General features: G+C 34.2%; 2 protein-coding genes across 2 annotated transcripts in view; both read right to left on the bottom strand.

Moving 5' to 3' along the window:
* The window catches only part of SERPINI2 (serpin peptidase inhibitor, clade I (pancpin), member 2), a 37618-nt gene extending 16564 nt beyond the window's left edge, over window positions 1–21054 (bottom strand). Inside the window, exons 1-7 of the mRNA XM_011944624.1 lie at window positions 20956–21054; window positions 15683–15812; window positions 14924–15014; window positions 12791–13047; window positions 8202–8432; window positions 6627–6821; window positions 6354–6546 (exon numbers count right to left, since the gene is read on the bottom strand). Coding sequence (XP_011800014.1) covers window positions 6354–6546; window positions 6627–6821; window positions 8202–8432; window positions 12791–13047; window positions 14924–14943 — 896 coding nt within the window. The 5' untranslated portion in view covers window positions 14944–15014; window positions 15683–15812; window positions 20956–21054. The remainder of the gene's footprint in view (window positions 1–6353; window positions 6547–6626; window positions 6822–8201; window positions 8433–12790; window positions 13048–14923; window positions 15015–15682; window positions 15813–20955) is intronic.
* WDR49 (WD repeat domain 49) overlaps window positions 20799–24515 on the bottom strand; it is a 181140-nt gene continuing 177423 nt past the window's right edge. The window contains 1 exon segment of the mRNA XM_011944625.1: window positions 20799–21106. Within this exon segment, the coding sequence (XP_011800015.1) occupies window positions 20988–21106 (119 nt within the window). The 3' untranslated portion in view covers window positions 20799–20987.

Below are 24515 nucleotides of genomic sequence, written 5' to 3'. Positions count from 1 at the left end.
GTTAGCCAGGATGGTCTCCATCTCCTGACCTCGTGATCCACCCGCCTCGGCCTCCCAAAGTGCTGGGATTACAGGCGTAAGCCACCGCGCCCGGTCGTCTTAGTGAATTTCTTGCACAAATCTCGTACTATTCCATTTTATCAATAGGTGGTAACCATCTTATCAGTAGAGAACCTAATGCTTTACATCCGTCCCAGCCTCTTGCCCACAGTAGAATCTCAATCAATGTTTTTGAACAGGAAATACACTTTCTAATAATTACCAAACTAATAAGGCTGTGACAAATTAATAAGGCTGTGACCCAACAGACATGAGAGCTAATCCTTCCCTGTCAATACTCATTGAATGGCAATCAATTTATCTTCTCAGTGTCTCAGTTTTCTTATCTGCGAAATGGGAGAATAACCAAGTCAGATGATAAAAGTTACAACATTTACTATTAAAATATAAATGCTAACACTTCACAAAGTTAAAAGTTATGTGTTTATTTACCTTATATGTATTAAACTATCATTTTTGCCCATACACACAATTTTTAAACTATATTTTCAGAATGTTTCTTCTGCAGAGAGAATCTGGCATATAGCAATTATGTTTTAGACTCTTCAACCAAAGGAAGCTTTATTACTAAAATTTTTAAAGGATCTCATACTACATTTAGACAAAGTAATATAATTATTTTAGCTGACATTCAATTGCAGGATGATGTCCAAAATTATATATCTAGTATATTACAGATAATAAATAATGGAAAGCACTCGAGTGTTTTTAGATTATATCTTATTGGCCCTAATTCTAAACTCATTATACACAATAGAGGGGAAGGGGAAGTATTTCTTAAGCAGTAACTATAAATAGTCATTCACATGGTCCTTTCTACTGTAGCTTAAACATAAGCGTTCTTACGGTATTTTTGTTTGTTTGTTTGTTTGTTGGCATGTACTAAACTTTGCTACCAAAGAGCTATTTTGTTTTACAACAATATAGATTTTATTACAGTTGATGTTACAGGATGAATTGTGCATACCCCCTTTCCCAAATTCATGTGTTGAAGCCCTAACCCCCAGTATCTTTTAATGTCACTTTATTTGGAAATAGGAATGGGCCTTAATCCAATATGATTGGTGTCCTTTGGTGTCCTTATAAGATATGAGAATACCACACAAAGACAGATGGCTACATGACAACAGAAGAAATAATTGGAGTGATTTATCTATAAGTAGAGGAACACCAAGGACTTCCAGTCACTACCAGAAGGTAGGAAGAGGCAAGGAAGGATTCTCCTAATCCTTCCTTGAGAGTCTGCTGTGCTGACACCTTGATTTTGACATTTAGCCTCTAGACTGTGAGAGAATAAATTTTTGTTGTTCTAAGCCACCTACTCTGTTGTGTTGTGCTGTTATAGCAGCTCTAGAAATTAATGAAGTTGATTAAGCTGTTCCAATTTTATCAGAATATTTAGTTATCAGTTTGAAAGCCATTACACATTTATTCAGATGTAAAGGAACCACAGTATTCAGTAATAAAATATAAATCTGCCAGTCTACCCCAAACATTTATTGAGCCTACATTGTTTTCTCTCTTCTCTACCAAACACGTATTTTAAACAGGTATTTTTCTGTTGTGAGGAAATTATTCCTTTTGGGAGAAATGTATTTCAGAATTTTTAATCCATGATTTTGGTGCTCAGGAAAGTTAATTCATAAACATGTTCTGATAAATTAAAATTGTTAATGAACTAAATACATAAGCAAATTGTTCCTTTAACAAATCAGAAGACATTAATTTCGTAGAAAATGAACATATTTTACATGTAATTCTGTATTAATGTGATTAAACAATAACAAATTTCTGTCCCCTGAATTTCGAAAAAAGTCTCACTTTTCCTTCTTTACAGAGAAGTTTTGAAGTAAATGTCTAATGTCCTATTTTTCATGATGCCATATGTATGGAAAAGAGGGAAAGCTTCATTCAGGGTCCTCAAAGAGAATAAATTAGAGTGACTGGAAAGTTGAATTCTGGTTTTGAAGATATTTAAAATTAAATAAAGAGAAATAATATAGAATTTCTTTCCTTGAAATTATTTGTGTACTTTAACTCAATAATACTCATTTAGCACATACTATGTACCATGAAGCATGCTAGGAACAACAGAAACTAAAATGAACAAGACCTAACCCGCTGTCCCAGAAATCACATTTTAATAGGATAGATAGGAATGTGAGCAAGAAATAAAGATGCCATGTAACAAGTGTTATGATGTAAATTTTCCTGAAATGTTCTAGAAATATAGGTAAGGAATGGTTCACTCTAACTAGGCATGTTTGAGTTACATGGAAGCAATAACTTCAAGGGAAACCGTGGAGGATTAATGGGAAGTTATTGGTCAGACACCACAGAGAAGGGCCTGCCACACAGAAGAGAAAGGAGTGCAGTCAGAGAATTCAGAGAAGACATTGTTTCTAGTTTGGTACTGACTAGGCAGTGATCTTCTTAACAAAGAAAAAAATTTATTTAGCACCTTCTAGTTGCCAGACTTTGTGCTATGAATAGAAATATGTAATGAGATACTATAACTGAAACTGCCAAGCTTTTAAATATCAATGGTGGCTGGAATTTGTATGGAAAAGGGGGATACAACTGCCAACTATTGTTTCTGTTTCTATATAAATGAATATTCAAATTCAGATTTTAAGGCAAATTGTTCTTTTGTTTGGGGAAAGCAATACAATGGGCTTTTTCATTTTGCAAGCAGAACCAGTGGGAGGGAGATGGAGTTTGAGATGACGAGGGCATAAGCTATTTTATATGATATGAAAACATTGTTTTCACTGAAATCTCTGCTATAGACTTTTTTTTTTTTTTTTTTTTTTTTGGAGATAGGGTCTTGCTTTGCTGCCCAGGCTAGAGTGCAGTGGCAGGATCACATCTCACTGAAGCCTCAAACTCATGGGCTCAAGCGATCCTCCTGCCTTATCCTCCACAGTAGCTGGGACTACAGGCACACACCACCATGTCCAACTAATTTTTTTTTGTTTTTTGGTTTTCTTTATTTTCTAAAGGCAGGGTCTTTCTTTATTGTTCCTGCTGGTCTTGAACTCCTGGGCTCAAGAGATCCTCCTGCCTTGGCCTCCCAAAGTGCTGGGATTACAGGCATAAGCCACCATACCTGGCAACTATAGATTCTTGTCACAACTGGGAAACTGGCCTTAGAGAGCATAGAAGAAAATCTGGGTCACTTTCTCTTTATACAGGGAAATGGTGGAGGACTCTGAAAGCTGAATAGGAGGGAAGTGTAAAGATAACTCTTTTGGGTGAAGGTGGGTGCTAGTACCGTTGCAATGGTAGGCTAAATATAACAACGGACAGAAGGAGACTCTTTGGTACAAGAAATAGTCTACACTCAAGGAACTATCATGATTGGTACCTGGTTTTAAATTGCTTTCTATGTTGTAAGCCCCTTTCACTATCACCAAGATTTCAGTAAAATTTGCTTAAACATTGAAGTCGTTCTTCTTGTATTAGTTTGCTAGGGCTGCCATAACAAAGTACCACAAACTGGGTATCTTAAATCACAAATAGATTGTCTCACAGTTGCAGAGGCTAGAGGTCTAAAATCAAGATGTCAGCAGTATTGGATTCTTCAGAAGGTTGTAAGTGAAAAATTTGTTCTATGCCTCTCGTTGATTTGTAGATGACCATTTTTTCCCCTGTGTCTCTCACATCATCTTCCCTCCATGTATATCTCTGTCTAAATTTTCCTTTTTAGATGACACCAGTCATGTTGGATTAGAGCCCGGCCAAATGACTTCACTTTCATTACTCTGTAAAAACTTTGTCTCCAAATAAGGCAACATTCTGAGTTACTGGGTGGGGGGATGCAACTCAACCCATAACAGTTGTGCTTGGAAGAATTAAGAGAGAAATCTGTGTCTACACAGTGAGAGTAGTTGTATGGGAAGTGTGGAGTGTGGCCCTGTGTGGAGATGCTGAGAATAAGGCCAAAGAGTTCAAAGCTGTCTACACTATGGGAGTAGTTGTATGGGAAGTGTGGCCCTGGAATGGAGATGCTCAGAATAAGGTGAAACATCTCGAAGTTGTCTATGCTGTGGCAGCTTGGACAGATTTTTGGACTGTGAAACATTCCTCTAAGGATTCCTAAAAATGCTGTCAAAGGAAATTCTGGTGAAAGCTTGTATTTCTTCTTGTCAATTGAGGTTGGGGCTTATGCATTATTACTTAGACTGAAAAATCTGGCAATAAGTATCATTGTCCACATTTTATATTGATAAAACTGCAACTCAAAATGGTCAAGTGACTCTCCTGAGACCCCACTGGTGGTACATGTCACAGACAGTTTTCAAACTCAGTAATTTTGTTTTTGTCTCCAAGAAAGTGATCATTTCAAAGCTAAGAGAAGTAAATTTGAAAATAAACAATTTAATTTCAAAAAATATTATTTCACTATTAGAAGGTAAACAATCTGTCATACATACCATTAAACTGCAGTGTTTGGAACAGTAGGTGCTAAAAAAATTCTTTGAAAAAAAGAATAATGTCAAGTAGAGATATTCAAATGGCTGGGAAATGAAAGAGAAGTTGGGGTTAGAGATTCAGATTTTAAAAACCAGAATAACAGGGGATAAATAATATTTCTCAGAGAGAGTAAGAAGAGGAAAATTCTGAAGATGAAACTCTGATAAAATTTTTGCTTGGGAACAGAAACAAAATAAAAGTCAGTCAAGGAGCAGGGAAAATTTCCAGAAAGAGAGAAAGAACTAAATCAGTAGTGTCCTGGGAACTAAAGGAAGAAATCTTTTCTAGAAAAAAGGGGATGGTTAATAATACTTTGATCAAGATCCCAGAGTTAGGATGTGAGAAGTAGAGGATACTTCTTTCTCCACAATATCAAAGAAGGTAAAGATTAATAAATATTTACATAAAATTTGAGGTGATTTCTATAAATAAAGAGGAGAAAGTTTACCTGATGATAGATTTTCTTTAGGATATAGGATACTTTCACACTTGTTGGAAGTAAGAGAAATCAACCTAGAGTAGTAAGTGAAGGAGAGAGGTAATGTCCTGGTATGGTGTGGGTAGGAGTAAAGAAAGTTCTCAAGAGTAAGCAAGGAGTGCTGAGCTCTAGTCTCAGTGAGGCCAGAAGTTACTCCTTTCTAGGTTTTTGCTCCAACAAAATGAACAGTTGCAGTAGTTGAGGAACAGGAGCAGCTTTCACTGCAAACCTCCATGTTCAACTGATTCTCCTGCCTCAGCCTCCCAAGTAGCTGGGATTACAGGCACCCGCCACCATGCCCAGCTAATTTTTATATTTTTAGTAAAGACAGAATTTCACCACATTGGCCAGTCTGGTCTCGAACTCCTGACCTCAGATGATCTGCCCGCCTCAGCCTCCCAAAGTGCTGGGATTACAGTCATAAGCCACCATGCCCGGCCAGGAGTGGTTTCTTGAGTGTACTCAGAATTGAGGATAATTGAGAAGAGAATTAGGAAAGGGATAAAGACAAGGAGACAAAAATATTAAAAATGTTAATGAGACTATGATTGAAATAACTAATGACTAGATCCTGGCTTAGTGGAAAAGGAAGTAAAAACCAAGAGGTTTAAGAGACCAATGGCCAGAAACAGGGGAGCACAAAATAATTAGGGATTGATGAGTCTGAAAGAAAATTTAGAAATAAAACGACAGTATATAACCTATTGGACATAAATCTCTTTTTAAAAGCTTGGGTAGAGTGTGAATTGAGTCATTTGGGCACAACTTTCTCTTTGAAGTTTCTCCTGTCCCTTAGACACATGATGTTAAAAAATTAGTTCATAATTACTGCCTCCTGAGACAACTCTTTGCAATTTCCATTTTGTATTAACTACCTAAAATTGACTATAGGCTTCTGTTTATAATTCAATGATTAGAGCACTATCTGTCAAAGTGATATAACATATCTTTCAATTGTATAAGACATACCATTATAATTGTTTTTTCTTAATAAGAGATAAATATTAAAAATTCCAATCAGGAAAAAAGTGGAGAAAGATAAATTAGCATAATAAAAAGACAATAATTCCTTCTAATCCCAACATTCTAATTGTAAGACATATACTTATCTTTTTCAGAGAAAACTAAGCCCTTAAATTCAGTTCTTCTCACAGTAAAGCAATGCTAGCACAGGTAAGCCCTGCTTTAGTATCCAAAAGTAGAGTAAAATTTCCAAATGCATTTGTATTTTCATTTGTGTCAATAGACTTTTCAAGTATTTGCTACCTTTCAGCTGATTGCTCAAATTCCTACATAAGTGGAAACGTAAGAACTCGTATAGTAAAATAACATCACCAACCTAGGGAGGCTTATTTCCACTTCCTCTTCTTGCATCTCAGAGAGCCATTTTAGGATTTGTTGAGCAGTAATTAGTTTTTCCACTTCTTCTATATCCATACCTTCTGCAGGAAGTATGGTAATTAAGCTAAATTCATCACCTTTATAAGACAATTCTAAAACTTGGTAGTTCATAGAAGATTCAGAAAAATAACCTGGAATAGACAAAATAAAATATCAGATATACTTGGCAATTCTCAAGACTATGCTTAAGAACTGTGGTTTCTCACATTACCATATTTTGTTCTCAGAAGAGCCTTCATCATTGGAATTTTGACAGTTGAACCATTTTTCTTAGTAAAATTTATCAGCTGTGTGTCCTCTTTTCTGAATTTCTGTTTCCAATCTCCTTTGAAATAAATAGCATTCACCAGGACAAGCCGAGTCAGAGGGCCAAATTCTTCCCCTGAAAACATGTCTTTAATTTTTCCTAGGAAGTGGGTGGAGGAGGAGGTAAGAAGAAATGTGCAATAGTGATTCAGTGGAATCGCTTTGAATAGAATTAAAGCAAAAGTGTCTTTTGCAGATCAGTTTTGGATAGGACATGTTATCATCTAAATATGGTAAATTTGAGAATAAACAGGATTGCTATTAAATATTTCATGAAGAAACAGGTGCAAATGGAATTTCACTACGAAATTAGAAATATGAGACTGTTTTAGGCAAACTTAGATATACGTAGACTCTCTTCAGTAAGATCATTTGTATCCATTGTATGTCAGACATAAAGAATAAAGATATTTCTTCTTCCATATTTACTGTTATTATTCTGTCTATTTCACGGTCTTCTAACATGTCAGTCATCATAAGTAAGTTAATGGTACACCCAAACTTGCCACTCTGACAGCTGCGTCCACTGACCATTGGAAAGGGAAGAGAATGGAGGTTACTAGCATGAATATTTTCCTCCAAATAACCGATCTCCTACTTCTATGTCCAGTGAGTTTTTCCAAGTTATGAGAAATAGGTATGACTGGGTGCCATGGAGCTGTCTAGTGATGTCCTCATTTCCTACAGCTGTGAACATGACTCACCACACTTATCTCACACTTTCAACTTATGCTTCCCCATATAAGGCTTCCTATAAGGCATATGTCTTATAACAACAGTTTTCGTAGCTGATTAAATAAAGAAACAAACTACTATTAATTGAGGGCTTGGTATATGCTTGTCACTTCACATATATCATTATTAAAATTCCAAAGAATTCTGAAATGGTTTAATAATATCTTCATTTTAAATGGAGCATAGCTTATAACTTTCCAAGATTTCAACTGAGATTTGTATGAATTTAAATTTACTATATCCCTCTGTAGTCAACTATGAAATTTTTGCTAGCTTGCCTTTAAAGTTTATGCTACTATGTTTATGATAGAACTATTAACATTTATTATTAAATATTAACACATTCAACTAAAATGTGTTAATCATTTTCAGTATCTGTGGGAAAGAAGCCGTTTGGGATTGACAGATTTAATTTCTACCCAGCCAAAGAGATTATTTCTGCTTTTATACCTGAAAAATCTAGGTTTCAACAAAAATTATTATTAAAATTATTTCATTAAAAGGTCTATAAGCAAGTATCTCTAAAAATAAAATAAAAGAATCAGTATACTTTTCAAAGCAGCTTACAATTTCTTTCCAGTTTTACAATTTCGTATTAATTTAAATAACAATGAAATGAAATAGGATATTTGATTCCTCTGATCCATAGTGCAGTAGGAAAACATTCAGCCATTCTTTACTTTAGGATATTAAAAACCATTAATACAATGGCAAATAATAATTTTACAAAAATGGGAAAATTTACCATCTGTTTTTCTTTCTACCCAGGTACTTATCATCTCTGCACAAGCCTTTGCATCTTGAAAATCCACCAGTTTTATAGCACTCTGAAAAAATTCCTTGTTGCCATGGAGATACTGTTCTTTCACAGTGAATCCTTCTTGAAGGTAGAGGGCATTGGCAAGATTAAATGTAAATTCCTGTTTTTTCTCTGAGATGGCAGAGAAAAATGACTTCAGTACGAAAAATTCTTCCCCTAGAAAACAATTTTAATATATATTGGCATATTGAATAACATAAAAACAACAGATTTTCAGCTTTGCTATCTAAGCACTCTGATTCATATCACCATTTTTTGTACCCTTAGGTATAACTAACAATCCCTTCAAAGTTAATATAAATATTTTAAGGATGTATCTCCTGTAGAATATGCATTTTGTAGAGAAATCATCTTTTATATGGAAAAAAGAATTTCCATGTAAATTTGAAACTTGTCAAAAACAAGAATATGCATTTATAGAAGCTGAAGGGAAGTCCCTCTTGATAGTCATATTTAGCTCATTTTTAGTTGCTGAAGTTTATGTTTAGAATCTTATTCTTTGCATAACGTGAGCATGTGATTCCTATGAAAGGGAATGCTAATGAATGCTGATGGGGGTATGACAGTGATGAGCAATCCTTTTCAATATTACTTTTATTTCATCTGAAGAAAAAATTGTTCTCTTATAAGCAACTGCACCTGTACAGGTTTTAAAATTTACAAGGCAACCTCTGTAATCATCTCTAGAGATGCGTAAGAATCAGAATTGCCTATTTCTACAATTCATGAATTTATATACTTTGGCTGTCGACATCAACCATAAAAATCTTTAACCATTTTAACTCTAACCACTAGCCAAAATAAGTCAGTCAGAGCCAACTGAAAGAATCACTTTAGGCCTATTATTTATTTTTGGACTGTTCTGACTGCCGTGTTGTCCGGAAGCTATATATGCCTATGAGAGAAGTCTACCCTGATATTTGGTTCAACAGCTTCCTGTTCATTGCCAAAGTGTACTGACAGTTTTCATTTCCTTCTGGCTTAATCTTAGAACTCAATCATTAAGTCTTGTAACTCTATTTCAAACAGATTCTTTCAGGGCCTTCATTATATTTTCAGTTAAATACTGCAAATGCCACTTTCATAACCTAGAAGTTGATATATTCAATTAATCTTTATTCAAGAAAACTGGGTATTACTAAGAGGGATTTACTACTAGATTTCTATTGGAAATAAGGAGGATGTGTGTGTGTGTACCTATGCTTGTGTAAACACAGTTTTTTTAAATCAGAAAGCTAGCAGCCCATAGGGCATCTTTGTGCAAATAAAAATAGTTCCCTCTCTGGGGGCTGGGCAGCACCATGGCCTCTCCTCTTGTCCAGCTGGGTAGAGACTACATTTCAGTCCCTACTTGCCTTTTTGGCCTGGCATTCTTACAGTCTCACAGGAGGCTTTATGAAGTATATTTCAAACTCCAGGATTCTCTGTTAACTAGTATATAAACACAGGTATAAACAATTTCAGATATAAAAACACTTGCTTCCATATGATTAGATCTGAAGAATTTCAGTAATTCTTTATAACCCTGAAATTCCTTACATTAGGAAGGGAAGAAAGTTAAGCCATTTTACTATTTATGTAATGATTTCAGATGTAACCATTTATTGCTATTTGAAGCCTGAAACAAATACCTCAATCACTAGGAGGCTACAGAAAAGCCTTTCTGAGTAAAGACATGAGAGCTTTTCCAAAAGAATTAATTAAGGTCAGAAATGAAGTGACAGAATCTGAAACTAATTTTCAGAAATCTGAAATACATGAACATCTTTAAAGGAATAAAAAAAGATAAGGGGAGAAAAAGTAGTTCCAAATCATTTGTCAAAGCAAATAGATTTATGTCATGTACTTAAGGTCTAAGTCTACATGACAAACAGCTGCCCTTTGATAAATCGTTGAACTCAGAAGTCAATGAAAAAAATGTCACCAAGCAGTACAAGTTTGGAAAAGAATAAAACATTATCTGCCCTATAAATTTTATTTGGTTTCTACATTAATGACATTTTTAGTGCAGATCAAAAAAGAATGTATACATACATATATGTGTGTATATATATGTGTATATATGTATATGTATATATGTATATGCATATGTGTGTGTGTGTGTGTGTGTATATCTCCTAATAAGTAATGAGAACAACTTTATTTCATTTTCTAAAATAGAGCCATGGATAACCCACAGGTCACGGGTGAATGTAGCTCTTGATTTGAGTGTACCAGACCTCCAGAAAGTGTTCTAAAATTCAGTGCATGTTCTCTTCTGCTAGTAAAAGTCTAAAAGCCAATTTTGTGTGCATATGGGAGATCCAAAGATGTAAACAAAGGGAGTCATAGAACTATAGATTATTTCAGCCAAAAAGTCCAAATAAATTACCTAACCTCAACTTTTCTTTTTACAGTGAGGAATCTGAGGCCCAGAGAGATTAAGAAGCTTCACAAGTGACATTACTTGTGCCAAATCACAAGGTCATTTAGTTGCAGAACTGGGACAGGAATTCATGTCCCGTTCTCTTTTCAAAACTCTGTGGAAAAAAGAAGCACCTTCAATTTTGCCTTTCATTCGTCATCAGCACTAGCAGAGGTAAAGTAAAACGGAGTATTAACAGATGTTCAGCAAAACGGAGGAGGTAAATTCAGAGCAGATGTTTTGACAATGAAGTAAAGAAGAAGAACTGAGGACACTGAGAGTCTTACATAATATATAATAATTCATATTCTTATTAATGTATTAATGAGAATATATTGCTCTTATATTCTTAACTGTCACTGAATTATTTTAGGATTTAGCACTGAGCAAATTATTTAACCTTTCTTTGCCTCAGTTTTCTGAGGTTTATTAGAAGGTTGTTTACCTAACAAACTAACTATAAATATTAAATGAGAGAATATACATTAAGCGCATGAAACAGTGGCTGATATGCTATCTGTATTTTTGACAGTGCATTACTATTACTTGGATTATCATGTTCACAATTCACACTTGTTAAAACTTCTGTGTTTCTCTATATGATGTATCCATTTAAAGTCATTTAGTTTCCACAGACTCTAATTTATGTATCTTCACAAATATTGTATTACTTTTTCGAAGCTATAGCATGTGATTTAAACATTTCTGGGAGTGGTATAGTGGGATTTGCTGAAATTAATCAAGACTAAATCTGGAATACATTGAATTCAGTATGCACTATTTGCAAAGAAAAATTCTTACAATTCACTTCACTATCACCAACTTCTTTTCTGTATAAAATTGTCTTTATTTAAAATGAACCAAATAAAATCTTGTAAATAGTATTTTCAGGAAAGCAAATTTATAAATACAGCTACTCTGTGATAAGAAAAATATACTGAAATTATAGTTGTAGCAACTAAATTCCCAAATCAAAAATCTATATTTAGAACACAGTATCTCAGAGTAATCCAAAAGCTGAAAATTAAAACAACTACAGAAACTGAGAGGATGAGATAGCTAAGGAGATGAGCAACAAACTTTTTTTTTTTTTTGAGATGGGGTCTGTTGTGTTGCCTGGCTGGAGTGCAGTGGCACGATCTCAGCTCACTGCAACTTCTACCTCCTGGTTTGAAGCACTTCTCCAGCCTCAGTCTCTCGAGTAGCTGAGACTATAGGCACATGCCACCATGCCCTGCAAATTTTTGCATTTTTAGTAGAGATGAGGTTTCACCACATTGGCCAACCTGGTCTCGAACTTCTGACCTCAAGTGATCCACCCGCCTCAGCCTCCCAAAGTGCTGAGATTACAGGTGTGAGCCACCACGCCAGCCGAGCCATAATTCTTTCAAATGGGATGCCAGCACAAAAGCACAGTATCTCAGTAAGAGGGATAGACACTATCCCAGACAGACCATGAGGAGACTCCAACAAAACAACCAGCATTCACAAGCACAAAGGCCTCTGATGATTTAAATCCCTTTTTTCCATTTTCCTTTTAAAACTACTAACAAGCTCTTAAATTGAACAAATTAATGTTTTTTCTTGGTCTTGTTACAGATAAGGTGCCTTTTTTAAAAAAGAAATGTTGGAGACAATCTACTGAAGAAAGGCTAAATAAGTAATGGTATTTCTAATAAGATACAGTAATTAAAATTGTATTTTGAATTAGTTCCATGACATGGGAAAATGATCACCACATAGTGATAGTGGAATAATATGTATGTATATAGATGTATATTTTATGACTATGTACGTACACACACACATGCACACCCAATATAATCTCAAGTAATTAAAACTGGCTAAAACAAACCAGAAGAAAATGTACAAATATATACTCAATTTTACATTTACACAGATGTCAATTTCTCAATAATTTTTGTAACTTTTTAGAGGAAATAATTCTAAACAAATGAAAATTACATTTACAATTCTCCATTTTATTACAATTTTCTACTTTTCATTACATTTTCACTTATTAAAGTTTTTTTATCCTGAACTTCTAATATTAAAAAATGAATGTGTCCATATCTTATCCACTATAAGTAAGGAGATGTAAGGGTCTCACCAGCTGAGGTTTCCTGTTGTTTTAAAGTTTGTCTTATCTGCTGATGTGCTTTTCCTTTGGCTCCCAGTTGTACCATCTCAAGAACCAAAGTTATTCCAAGAGGTGAAAATATAATGTTGTTCTTATGAGATAAGGAAAGCTCTTGATAAAGATCCACTGCAAATTCGGTATTTTTTTGAGCTGAGCATCTTGAGGCTTGACTTCCAAAAAACAGCAATAGGAGACTCCACAACAAGATTGTGTCCATTTTGACTCCTCTGTATCGCTTAAATCAAAATGTATTCATTTTCAAAATAGAGTTTTCCATAGAGAGCTCAACAGAAAACTTTCTACCTATTGTAGCTTTCTATCGTAACAGAACTTACTAGCACGAGTGAACTCTATCCAATTAGATTTCTAAGTATCATCTATCTAGAAAAAACGGTTCAAGTGCTAATGGTATTTCTGACATATCTTCAAGAACCAGTAGAAAATTTACTTGTAGTTTTGTAACAAAAATCAAAAAAGACACTGCAGTGTTGGAATGTTATCAATGGCAATAGTTTTTTCTATCTTTTCTCATGTTTTTTCAGTGGGATAACTGTAACTCTGACATCAGGTAAACCTTCTGTGCAGTCTACTCTACAGTAATTTATACATTAAGAGGAGAACTGGAATAAAGACAGACTTACCCCAGTGTGATTTTAGACCCATAATATTAGAAAATTAATATATTCTAAAATAACGGAGTAATCGGGCTTTTTACAATTTTCCTCACTCTTTATTTCTTAGGACAAAATAACCCAAAGCCCTCTTCCTGCTTTTCCAAAAGAAGAAAAATGTAATGCAGAAAGCCTGCAAAGTTTGAGACAAAATGGCAATCAAATATAAATGATATAATAAAGTACTATGCTCACTACCTGGGTGATGAGATCATTTATACCATAGTGTCAGGTCATATACCCATGTAGCAAACCTGCACATGTACCTTTTAATCTGTAATAAAAGTTGAAATTGTAAAAGAAAAAATATAAATAAAATGAAATACAATATCAAAGAATTGACAAAAATACTAACAAACGTAAGAGTAGCAGCAATTGAAAACCATAAACAATTCACAAGATTAATAATACCCTATTAAAGTGTTCTCCACTAAAATTGCAGGAAATTCAACCATTTGATTATACCTCGAGCAGAATTAGTTTTGCAATATTACCACATATTTGGTAGAATGTTGACTCCAAGGCCTCATAAATTTTAGTAACAATAATTTTACCTTATAAATAACACATGTTAGTAACCCTTAAAAACGTATCCATCAGTAAGTTACCAGGAAGTAACCATTAATTAGGGGTAAAGGTGAAAGTCTTCAGAATAGTGTGTTGTCAGCCTTAAGAAGAGACTTACATTTCTAGAGTGTTTTGCAGATCATTAAGGGGGCCACCATGACCCATAAATGGGTAGAAGTCTCTAAGAACAACTGTATTTATATATAAAGATTACTAATAGTCAAATATTCTTCCAAACTAAACTATGGAGTTATTATTTAGATATTTCAAATTATCTTTTAATGTATTTTGTTGAACTGTATTTGTTTAGACATACATTTGCAAAAGACAAAAATCTCAAAAAACAATCCAAGGCAATTGTTAGAAAATGTGTTGGTCAACTTTAGATGTAGACATATGCTATTAATATCAAGCAAATGTTTCATTAGGGATTAATTTAGCATACAAGCTTGTAAATGACAGTGCAATAATAGTTAAAAACCAGTGAGTAAGAGAAGTTTTACATGCAAAATAAATGTCTATGTATCATTATCTTCTAATATATTCAATTTCTCAGAAGACTTCTGACCAAAATATGTGCTTGTAGATACTCAGTCAAAATATTATTAGTACTTTTAAATTATCAAGTGGAAATATATTAGATATGGCTTTATATATTTGGTTTATGTTAGAATAATGAACGGTATTATTACAAATGTACCTTTTTATTTGTGGTAGAATCTCAGTATTAGAGTTTCCTTCTCAATATTATTAATAATCTTAATAATTAAATTTGTATTATTTGAGCATCCTTTTTTCTAGAAAATTTCTAAGCACTTAATAAATTATAACCTCAGACAAATATTTGTTTTAAAAATTCACTTGCCTCATTGGGTTTTGGATCATATCTTATCAGAAAGCACAGAGTATTGCTGAACTAAACAACCTGATGAATAGTCCTATAAGAACTGGGTCTTCTGATTTGTAGTGAAATCATTTAAGGAGAATAAAAGTGATATGTTAATTAAACAAATTCAAATGATTTTTACATCAAAGCATATTAGCCATGTTACCTTTTGAGAAATTGATATTTTAAAGTAGTGTGTCTGATTCCCCCTTAAAAATAATATATGACACTAAAATATTTATGCACAAATAATGTATAACTGAAAGAGGTATAATACCTAATAATATCAATTCTTGAATGGCTACATAAACCCCATGATTGCCCAATACCATTCTTAGTGATTGCCCAATATTCTGTGGGCACACACACTTATGTATATATGTTCATACACATATACTGTACTTGACTTTTATGAGGCCACATATTTGTATACTTTATATATGGATATGTGTGTATATATATGTATCAATACATATCTATATATATCCATATATATCTTTGTGTATGTATGTACATATTGTACTTTATTTTACTAGGCTACATATTTGTATACTTAACATACTGTTACATTTTGCTAAACGACTACAATACATTCTGGAAAATCCAATCTTGAGCAATTTTGTCATTGTGTAAACATCAAAGCAAATTGAAATGCCATTCCTTACTTTACTGAACACTCATGCGCAATGTTATTTCATACATACTTATTCAAAAGCTATTTATTTCTAAGGTACTTACCCCAAATTGGCTTCTGATTATTCACCAGAATGTTACAACTAAAATATGCTTGCAGGAAAACCCTTGTACATAAACACCTGAGCAATCAAGGCCAACTCCATTTATCTTGAACATTGCTTGATTAATTGCTCTAGAACCAAAGCAGGTGTTCACTACATTTGAATTCAGAACTAACATGATCGGGTTAATGATCAACTGATGAAATGCGCAAGAACTGAGAAATAAAACAATTATAGAATTTTTTAAATTATTAAGTTTATATTATTATTTTATCCATTATTTTACTTCTTTTAAAAATTGCACAGAATTTGAAAGGATGTGCTGGCAGTTGTAAATTTGCTAGTAATTAGTCCTTTTTGTTTCTCACAGGACTCCCACATCAGATTACCAATGCACTTCATCATAAATATTTCAGAATGCCTATGAGAAAAAGAATAAAGCTAAATCAAGTCCGGAATACAGAGACAAATTACTACTGCATGTACAGAGTTCTCAACAATTTGTCAAATTATACAATAGTCAGAGGAGTTTCCTGTGGATATAAGGATTTGAATTCTTAAGAAAAAGAGTGGATATTGAAGAAATATGTTCTTATTTTGAGCAAAAAGGCCAGCAAAAAAGATAATGTATTTGCCAAAATATATCAGGATAATACTATTAGCCGTAGGTATTCAATGATAAAAATTGGTGTTACCTTTACATACTTTTAAAACTCTGCACGATTTTCTTTGCAAAAAGGTCATTAATAAAAGGTCATTAATAAAAAAATGCATAATTTAATGGGTTTCATCTCACTTTTGCAGTTCAAATCAATCACTTCAATGGCAATCAGATATTAAGCACATTGTATTATTTATCCATGGCCTTTGAGAAGAGAAACAAATTAGTCCAGTGTTAATTAAACAAATATCTGTTGATCCCCAAATTTAATACTATTGCTGATAAACTCGTGTAAAAGAAATAAAGCGAGTGTAGATAGCTTTAAATGGAACTAATAAAACGAGTTCCATTTAAAGCTATCTACGCTCGCTTTATTTCATGGAGGACCCTGTTAACATTTTTCCGTGTCCTAACATGACTATAACTTAAAATAGGCCTGAAAGTAGATCATTGCAGGCCATAATCTACTAATCAACTAAAATTTTTGATTTCCCATATAGGCATCTCCAAATATTTTCAAGATCTTGAGTTTTATTCTAATATTTCCTACTCTAACATAAGCATACTCTAGTGTAGCTTTAAATTAACACAGAGATAATTTTCCAAAAAGAGTTGTGCAACACAAGAATACTATCATTCTACTTGCTTCACACTGCAATACATAAATATTAAGTCTGAATGTCAAGACTATCATTCAATCAATGCTTTTCTACCCATTTACTGACACCAGCAAACATACATCACCAGTACCCTTGGCTACCACATTATTATGTCTGTACACTGCCCAGATCACAATGTGATTTATCCAGAAATAGGCCATTACTTTTCCTACCAATGGCAGAGACCATCACTCTGTCCTACTAAGACCATTTAATGAAATTGTTCTGCAAGGACCTTACATTAGAGCAGTTCGGGCAGAATGTTCATTTTCCTGTCTCTTGAGGAGTAAAAAGCAATAGCCATCAATTTATTCTCCCTGGTTTATACTCTTTTAATAGACAATGAAGACAATACAATTTTCCATAAAATATTGCCACAAATTTTAAAAATATTTTCTCAAACCTCTTGTTTCTACAATTCTATTTTGCTCCTAGAAAATCAGGGGGTGGGGGGAATTATTCATTAATGCAAGCCAACGTGTCTTAGTATAAGGCTGATTGCCGTTACTGCCCCACTGTAAAGCATAAACCTGGGAATAGATATAAAAACCACACAAGGGGTTACAGTTATCATCTCATCATTTTTCTTATCTTTTTATAGTTTTTTCAAGTAAAAATGCACTTAATTCCAAACTTTAAAAATATATAAGAAAATGCCCTCATCAGTAAAGAACTTAAAAGTTAATTCTTCCATGTAAGCATGGACTCATTTCAGGCAATTTTTCTTGGTCAAGATTGTTCCTAAATTTTGAGTGATAATAGGAAAATGTTCTGACAAAAGAAAAGGTTAAATTATATTTAGTATAAATATAAATAATACAAACAAGGTAGCCTATTGAAGATTATGACATATCCTATTTTAATGTGACCAATTCCTTTTACCATAGAAAAATTGATCATAAGTAATTGAATCTGAATGTTAATTTGAGAAACAGCTTATAATGCCTTCAGTTCTGTTAAGAGTTGATGGGTGATATCCTGCTACCTGCCTAGAAAATTAGATGCTGTGAGTTACAAAAGAAGAGTAAGACATACAAAAAAGATATTGTCTTTTTTCTTCTTTTTGTGTTTTTTCTCCAAATTATTAGAAACAGTTACATTAAAAGAAGCTCTTATACCTTTAAAACTTCCCTTCTCATTGAATATATTTATGAGACAACTCTTCTTAATTCCTTTTTTCCTTTTTTTTTTTTTCTTTTTTTTGAGATGTAGTCTCGCTCTGTCACCCAGGCTGGAGTGCAGTGGCCGGATCTCAGCTCACTGCAAGCTCCGCCTCCCGGGTTTAGGACATTCTCCTGCCTCAGCCTCCCGAGTAGCTGGGACTACAGGCGCCCGCCACCTCACCCGGCTAGTTTTTATGTAGATTTTTTTAGTAGAGACAGGGTTTCACCGTGTTAGCCAGGATGGTCTCGATTTCCTGACCTCGTGATCCGCCCATCTCGGCCTCCTAAAGTGCTGGGATTACAGGCTTGAGCCACCATGCCCGGCCTCTTAATTCCTTTTACAGAAGCAGCCCTGATGTTAATTCAGGATGGAATTAGAGTTACAGCATAATACCATGCACATGTAGTAAGCTATAGAAAGAATGTCTGTCTATATGAACCACACTATCTCAGGCTATCGCATCAAACAAAGCTATCTTCAAGGGTAAAAAGTAACATATGTTGAGCAAAAGAATGTCCAAATTATGCCAGAAAAAAATATGCCAAATGATGAATTTCCAACTTATGCCAGTGGGCTCATTCAGTGTTGGTTTAATAAACCACTACATTTTATATAGCTTCACTTCAGAATACTGAGGGTAGAAAAGGTGCATTCTATTTATATGTGAATACCTGGTACCTAAAATAGTCTCTTGTACATGCCTTCAATACTTACATGAGGGATGGGTGGATCAGTGGGGAAAAGAGCCTTTGAAAATTATTTGGTACCCGCATTCTACTTCTATAACATCTTAACATTCCATTAAATTTCTGGGAATTGGCTCAGATTTCACTCCATTGTACTATCACCAACCTATGATTCATAAATCATATGCTCTGAGTTTGAAATGATGGATTATCCAATCAAACCTCCTACCCAGTGCAAGAAGTCTTTGCAATATTCCTTTTGAGACAGTTACCCAGTGTCTGCTTGAACATCTCAAATAATCTTTTTGTCCAAAAGCAACTTTTCATATTTAAAAAAAATTGACCTTGAAATACTTTCAAATTTACATAAAAGTTGCAGATATAGTTCAAAGAACTGCTATTTCCATCTCCACCTCCTCCTGTTTCCCCAATTGTTAGCATCTACTGCATGCGTGTGTTTCATCTATATATCTATCCTCCCAATCAACAAACAGATGTAAATATAGATATGTATATGTGTTACCTGTGTGTGTATATATATACATTTTATATATACATATAATTAGTATTTTCTGAATCATTTATAGTAAGCTGAAAACATAATTTCTATCATACGTAAACATTCTATTATTATATTTTTCTAAAACAAGGACACTCTCCTACATCATCACACCACCCAACAGACAAACAAACACACATGCACACACACACAGAGACAAATATACTTTTCTCCTACAATCTTTCCTGTATGTAATTTTCATTCCATGAGGAGGGAAGGTGATATGAATAGCAGTCATAATGCCTAACTCAGAATGCACTTAAATGTAGTTAGAATAGGCAGCTGTCTTCTGAAAATCTTTCTGTCACTGCCTTCTCCACCAAACCAAAATATTTGCTCCACTGGTGCTAGAAAGTCTATTGTTAGAATTCATTCCAATGGCGTTATACTATTAAGAAGCAAGTGAACTGAATGATGAATGACAAATACCATGGTTTGGGAGTAAAACAGACCTGGGCTCCAATCTCAACTGCCATTGATAATTGAGCTCTCTCCTAATAGATTCATATCCCATATTTTACCTCTAAGCTAATCTATTCATATGATTATTGTGTGGTTTAAACACAAAGGACATTTGCAGTTGCTATACCAAGTGGTCCCCCTACATATTGCAAAGTATTTTCCTTTACTATATGTATTATTGAAAAATTCTTCTTAGACTACAGCTTGGTTTGAAAGGACTCTTTAAAATATAAATATACAGTAAGTCATTATAGTTATGTAAATGAATTTACCAATTTTTTCTATAGGATACAATAAATAAAGCAGAATAATAATATTGGTTGCCTGGAACATGATTATATTTATAAATAAAAACAGGTCAACAAACAGAGGCAGTAAGTTACAGAACCAAATATTTCCCACTTGACTTTCCACATAAAGTGGGTCCTTTATATAACCCCAGGCCCTTTGATTTTTTTTCAAGACTATTACCTCTTTGATGTGCTATGATATTCAATTTTTGAAATTATACTTTAAGTTCTAGGGTACATGTGCACAATGTGCAGACATTCAATTTTAAAGTACAGTATAACGAACTATTGAAGTAGATCATATGCAGTAATTTCCCAATAAGCTTATAGAATGAATAAAAGCCAGTAAGAATTAAAAAGAAGTGGTGCTATTGACAAGGTCTGATTACCATTATGAGAATCATTTAAAAAGCACTAGAAAGTGTAAAAAAGTGGAAACAGTTTTCTTATTCACATTTGTAGATATTTACTGTATCAGTACTTTTCATATATTTCAATGCAGGTTTTACAGTCAAAATTGATCAAAAATACTTGTCTATAGGAACAGTCAGAAGGCAACTGGTTAGAACTTTGTTCTGGAATCATAAATTTTTTTATAAAAATTCTTGAGAATAAATACCAAGATGCTGCTCCCACTTTAGTTCAATATTTATTTTATTAAGAATACAGAGAAATTGAAAGACGATGGATAAGAACAGTACTAAATTATCCCATGAAGACAAAACTTCCTGAAGTTCAAATATAAAGTAAAAGGCAGAATTCTTGATGCTTTTTCTGCATTTTATATATGTACTTTATGTGACGATGAAGTTTTTTCTATTATAATTACTTCTTATTTTTCTTCACTTCACAACTTTTTTCTTGGCATAATTGTTTGGCTTTTCGTTCATGATCCAGAATATCCTTCGGAAACAGGTTTTTCTCATCAAATACAGCTTTCAAAGCTACAAAATGATGAGAAAAATTACAAGTAAATTATATTTGTTAAGAGACCTATTTAAATGAAATAGTGGGAAGAAAATTCTCAAATTTTGCTTTTTCTAAAAATCTTTGTAAAACACGGAGTGTATTTAGGGAAATTTTCTCTAAGCTTCTGCTCTTCTGTTTACTTCAATTTACATCTAAAAGTTAAATTTTAGTAGAGTTTGTTCTTTTAATGCATATATCTTAATAGAAATCCACCATTCTAAGGGTAAAGGATTATGGAAGTTTGTGTTTTCCATTTTTGTTTTTTTTGAGACGGAGTCTCTCTGTGTCGCCCAGGCTGAAGTGCAGTGGCGCGATCTCGGCTCACTGCAAGCTCCGCCTCCCGGGTTTACGCCATTCTCCTGCCTCAGCCTCCCCAGTAGCTGGGACTACAGGCGCCTGCCATCTCGCCCGGCTAGTTTTTTGTATTTTTAAATAGAGACGGGGTTTCACCGTGTAGGCCAGGATGGTCTCGATCTCCTGACCTCGTGATCCACCCGTCTCGGCCTCCCAAAGTGCTGGGATTACAGGCTTGAGCCACCGCGCCCGGCCCCATTTTTGTTTTTTAATCTACTTAACAGCTATCAAGACATAAAGAGCCAAGAAAAAATTATTCTGTATTGAAATAAGACAATTAAAATAATCAAAACACAGTTTTACTGTCTGCATGAATAAAGAAGTGCATCTACAATCACATCCATAAGGGTTGCAGTTTTAGGGAAAAAAAAGAACCAAATTATTTCCATGAGTGGTTATATTGTGCATCAGTGAGAAGTAGGTGGAAACTGCGCCATGCATTCTAGAAAATAATTTTGGCATTTTGCATTATTTTATTATTTAAACAAATGCTTATTGAATGTCTATTATACGCAATGTTCTATGCTCAGACATAAATGAGGCACAAATGAGGCACAAATACGACTTCCAATTGGTGGACTTCCAATTGATGGAAACTAGAAGCAGTAACCAAATAACCAAAATATCATATACAATAAGATATCATTCCAAGAGAATATAAGCAATGCAAATTGTGTATATACATGTAAGAGATACTATAATAATATATAAAGATTTTTTAAAAAGCTTTAAGAATTAGGTACTTATTTGAGGTAGATCTTGAAGTCCAGATAAAATTTTAATTGAAAATAAGAAACATGGAGGTGAGGAAGAATTGGCAAGGGTTGGATAGGAAGTGTCAAGTAGAGAAAAAATGGTGAATAAGATTGGAAAAATAGGCCAGGCATGGTGGCTCATGCCTGTAATCCCAGCACTTTGGGAGGCCAAGGCAGGTGAATCACCTGAGGTTGGGAGTTCAAGCCCTGTCTGGCCAACTTAGTGAAACCCCATCTCTCCTAAAGATACAAACAATTAGCCAGGCGTGGTGGCAGGTGGCTGTAATCTCAGCTACTTGGGAGACTGAGGTAGGAGAATCGCTTGAACCCCGGTGGCAGAGGTTGCAGTGAGCCGTGATCGCACCATCACACTCCAGAGCAACAGAGCGAGACTCTGTCTCAAAAATAAATAAATAAACAAACAAACAAACAGAATGGAAAAATAATAACTACTATTGGAATAACTCTAAATAATTCAGTACAATTTAAAAGAAGCATAAAATATGTGAAAGAAAGTAAAGTGGAATAAAGTTGGAGCTGGACCTAGGAACTTTTTAAACACCAACCAAAAAATATGAAATTTAAAAAGTAAACATCGAATGACTTTACAGTATAGTGGCATCTTTATATATTTGGATTAAACACAAAATAAAACAAAAACTTTCCCCTTCCAGTATAAAGTATTCTGTATATAGGAAGTATATGTAGACCTTGGCTACAGAAGTCAAGATCTTCCCTCTTCTTCTCATGGAAATCATATAAAAGCAACCAAGAAAATGAGAGATAATAACTTGGCAAATAAATTCTACTTTAACAAAACTCAAAGACAGATGTAATCTGCAGCTCACAAAATATAAAGAAGCAAAACAGCTGAGACAGGACAAAAGTTGCTCAAGAAAAAGTGAAAAGTATAGAGTATAAGAAGGCCAGCAGCAGCATCTTAGCATGTGCTGGAAAAAAAATAGTCACTGTGAGTGACAGGCTCACCAGGAAATACAAATGCTTTATTCCTTATATACATGGATGCTAAAAAGAGGTGAAGGTAGCTGGAAGCAGAAGCTCTCTGGGACCTGGTTTGGACCGGTGAAATAGATGAGGTAGGGCTACCTGTATCACACACATGAGTCATCTTTCGCTAAAGCAGTCTGTCCCCATGGGATGTAAAACCTGAAGGATACCCTGTTCTCACATCCCAGCCTCTTATTCAAGGAATTACCACGTATTTCAAGTTAAAAAAAAAATCCACCTCATTAAAGCTAATTAATTAAAACAGGAAACTTTTAAAACTAACACAGCATGAACACAAACTTATATAAGGAAAAACTAAAACCAATCAAATTGAAAAAAGAGCAGCAAAACTAATCAATACATGAGTTACCACCGGAAAAATATTGCACAAACATTGTTACCAAACATTTTGACAAAATTAAATTTTAAAAATTAAAACAGCAGTTGCCTCCATGAAGGAAGATCACAGAGCAGAAGTGAAAAAACTCAGGGAAGAGATGAAGACACAAGAGGAAATGATTACATATGAGGTAGCAAAACTCAGAAATAGAGGGAAAAAAAATCACCAGGGAAAACAGAGTTCCTGGAACACCGTAGGAAACCTAGAATATAGAAATAAGAAAAAATATATAATAAAAGGAAAATTATAAAAAGAATGAATTAGAAAAATAATAAATGTTGAAGACACACAAATAAATAGATCTACAAACATATAATTAGAGTAGGTACTTGTATTAGTTCGCCTTCACACTGCTGATAAAGACATACCCGAAAATGGGAACAAAAAAAGCTTTAATTGGACTTACAGTTTCACGTGGCTGGGGAGGTCTCAGAATCATGGCAGAAGGCAAAAAGCACTTCTTACATGACAGCAACAAGACAGAAATGGGGAAGAAACAAAAGTGGAAACCTTTGATAAACCCATCAGATCTCATCAAAGTTATTCACTGTCATGAGAATAGCACGAGAAAGACTGGCCCCCATGATTCAATTACCTCCCTAGAGGTCCCTCCTACAGCACGTGGGAATTCTGGGAGATACAATTCAAATTGAGATTCGAATGGGAACACAGCCAAACCGTATCAGTACTTAAGAAAGAAAACCAAAATATAACAAATATTTAAAGGTATCGTTTAATAAAGGTTTCTTCAAATAAAAGTCAATCTGACATATGTGGAAAGGACACGGCCGGGCGCGGTGGCTCAAGCCTGTAATCCCAGCACTTTGGGAGGCCGAGACGGGCGGATCACGAGGTCAGGAGATCGAG

The sequence above is a fragment of the Colobus angolensis genome, unplaced genomic scaffold (assembly GCF_000951035.1).
Source record: "Colobus angolensis palliatus isolate OR3802 unplaced genomic scaffold, Cang.pa_1.0 Scaffold234, whole genome shotgun sequence".
NCBI lineage: Eukaryota > Metazoa > Chordata > Mammalia > Primates > Cercopithecidae > Colobus > Colobus angolensis.
The sequence above is the reverse complement of the archived record's forward strand: the minus strand, read 5'-3'. Positions and strand labels throughout refer to the sequence as shown.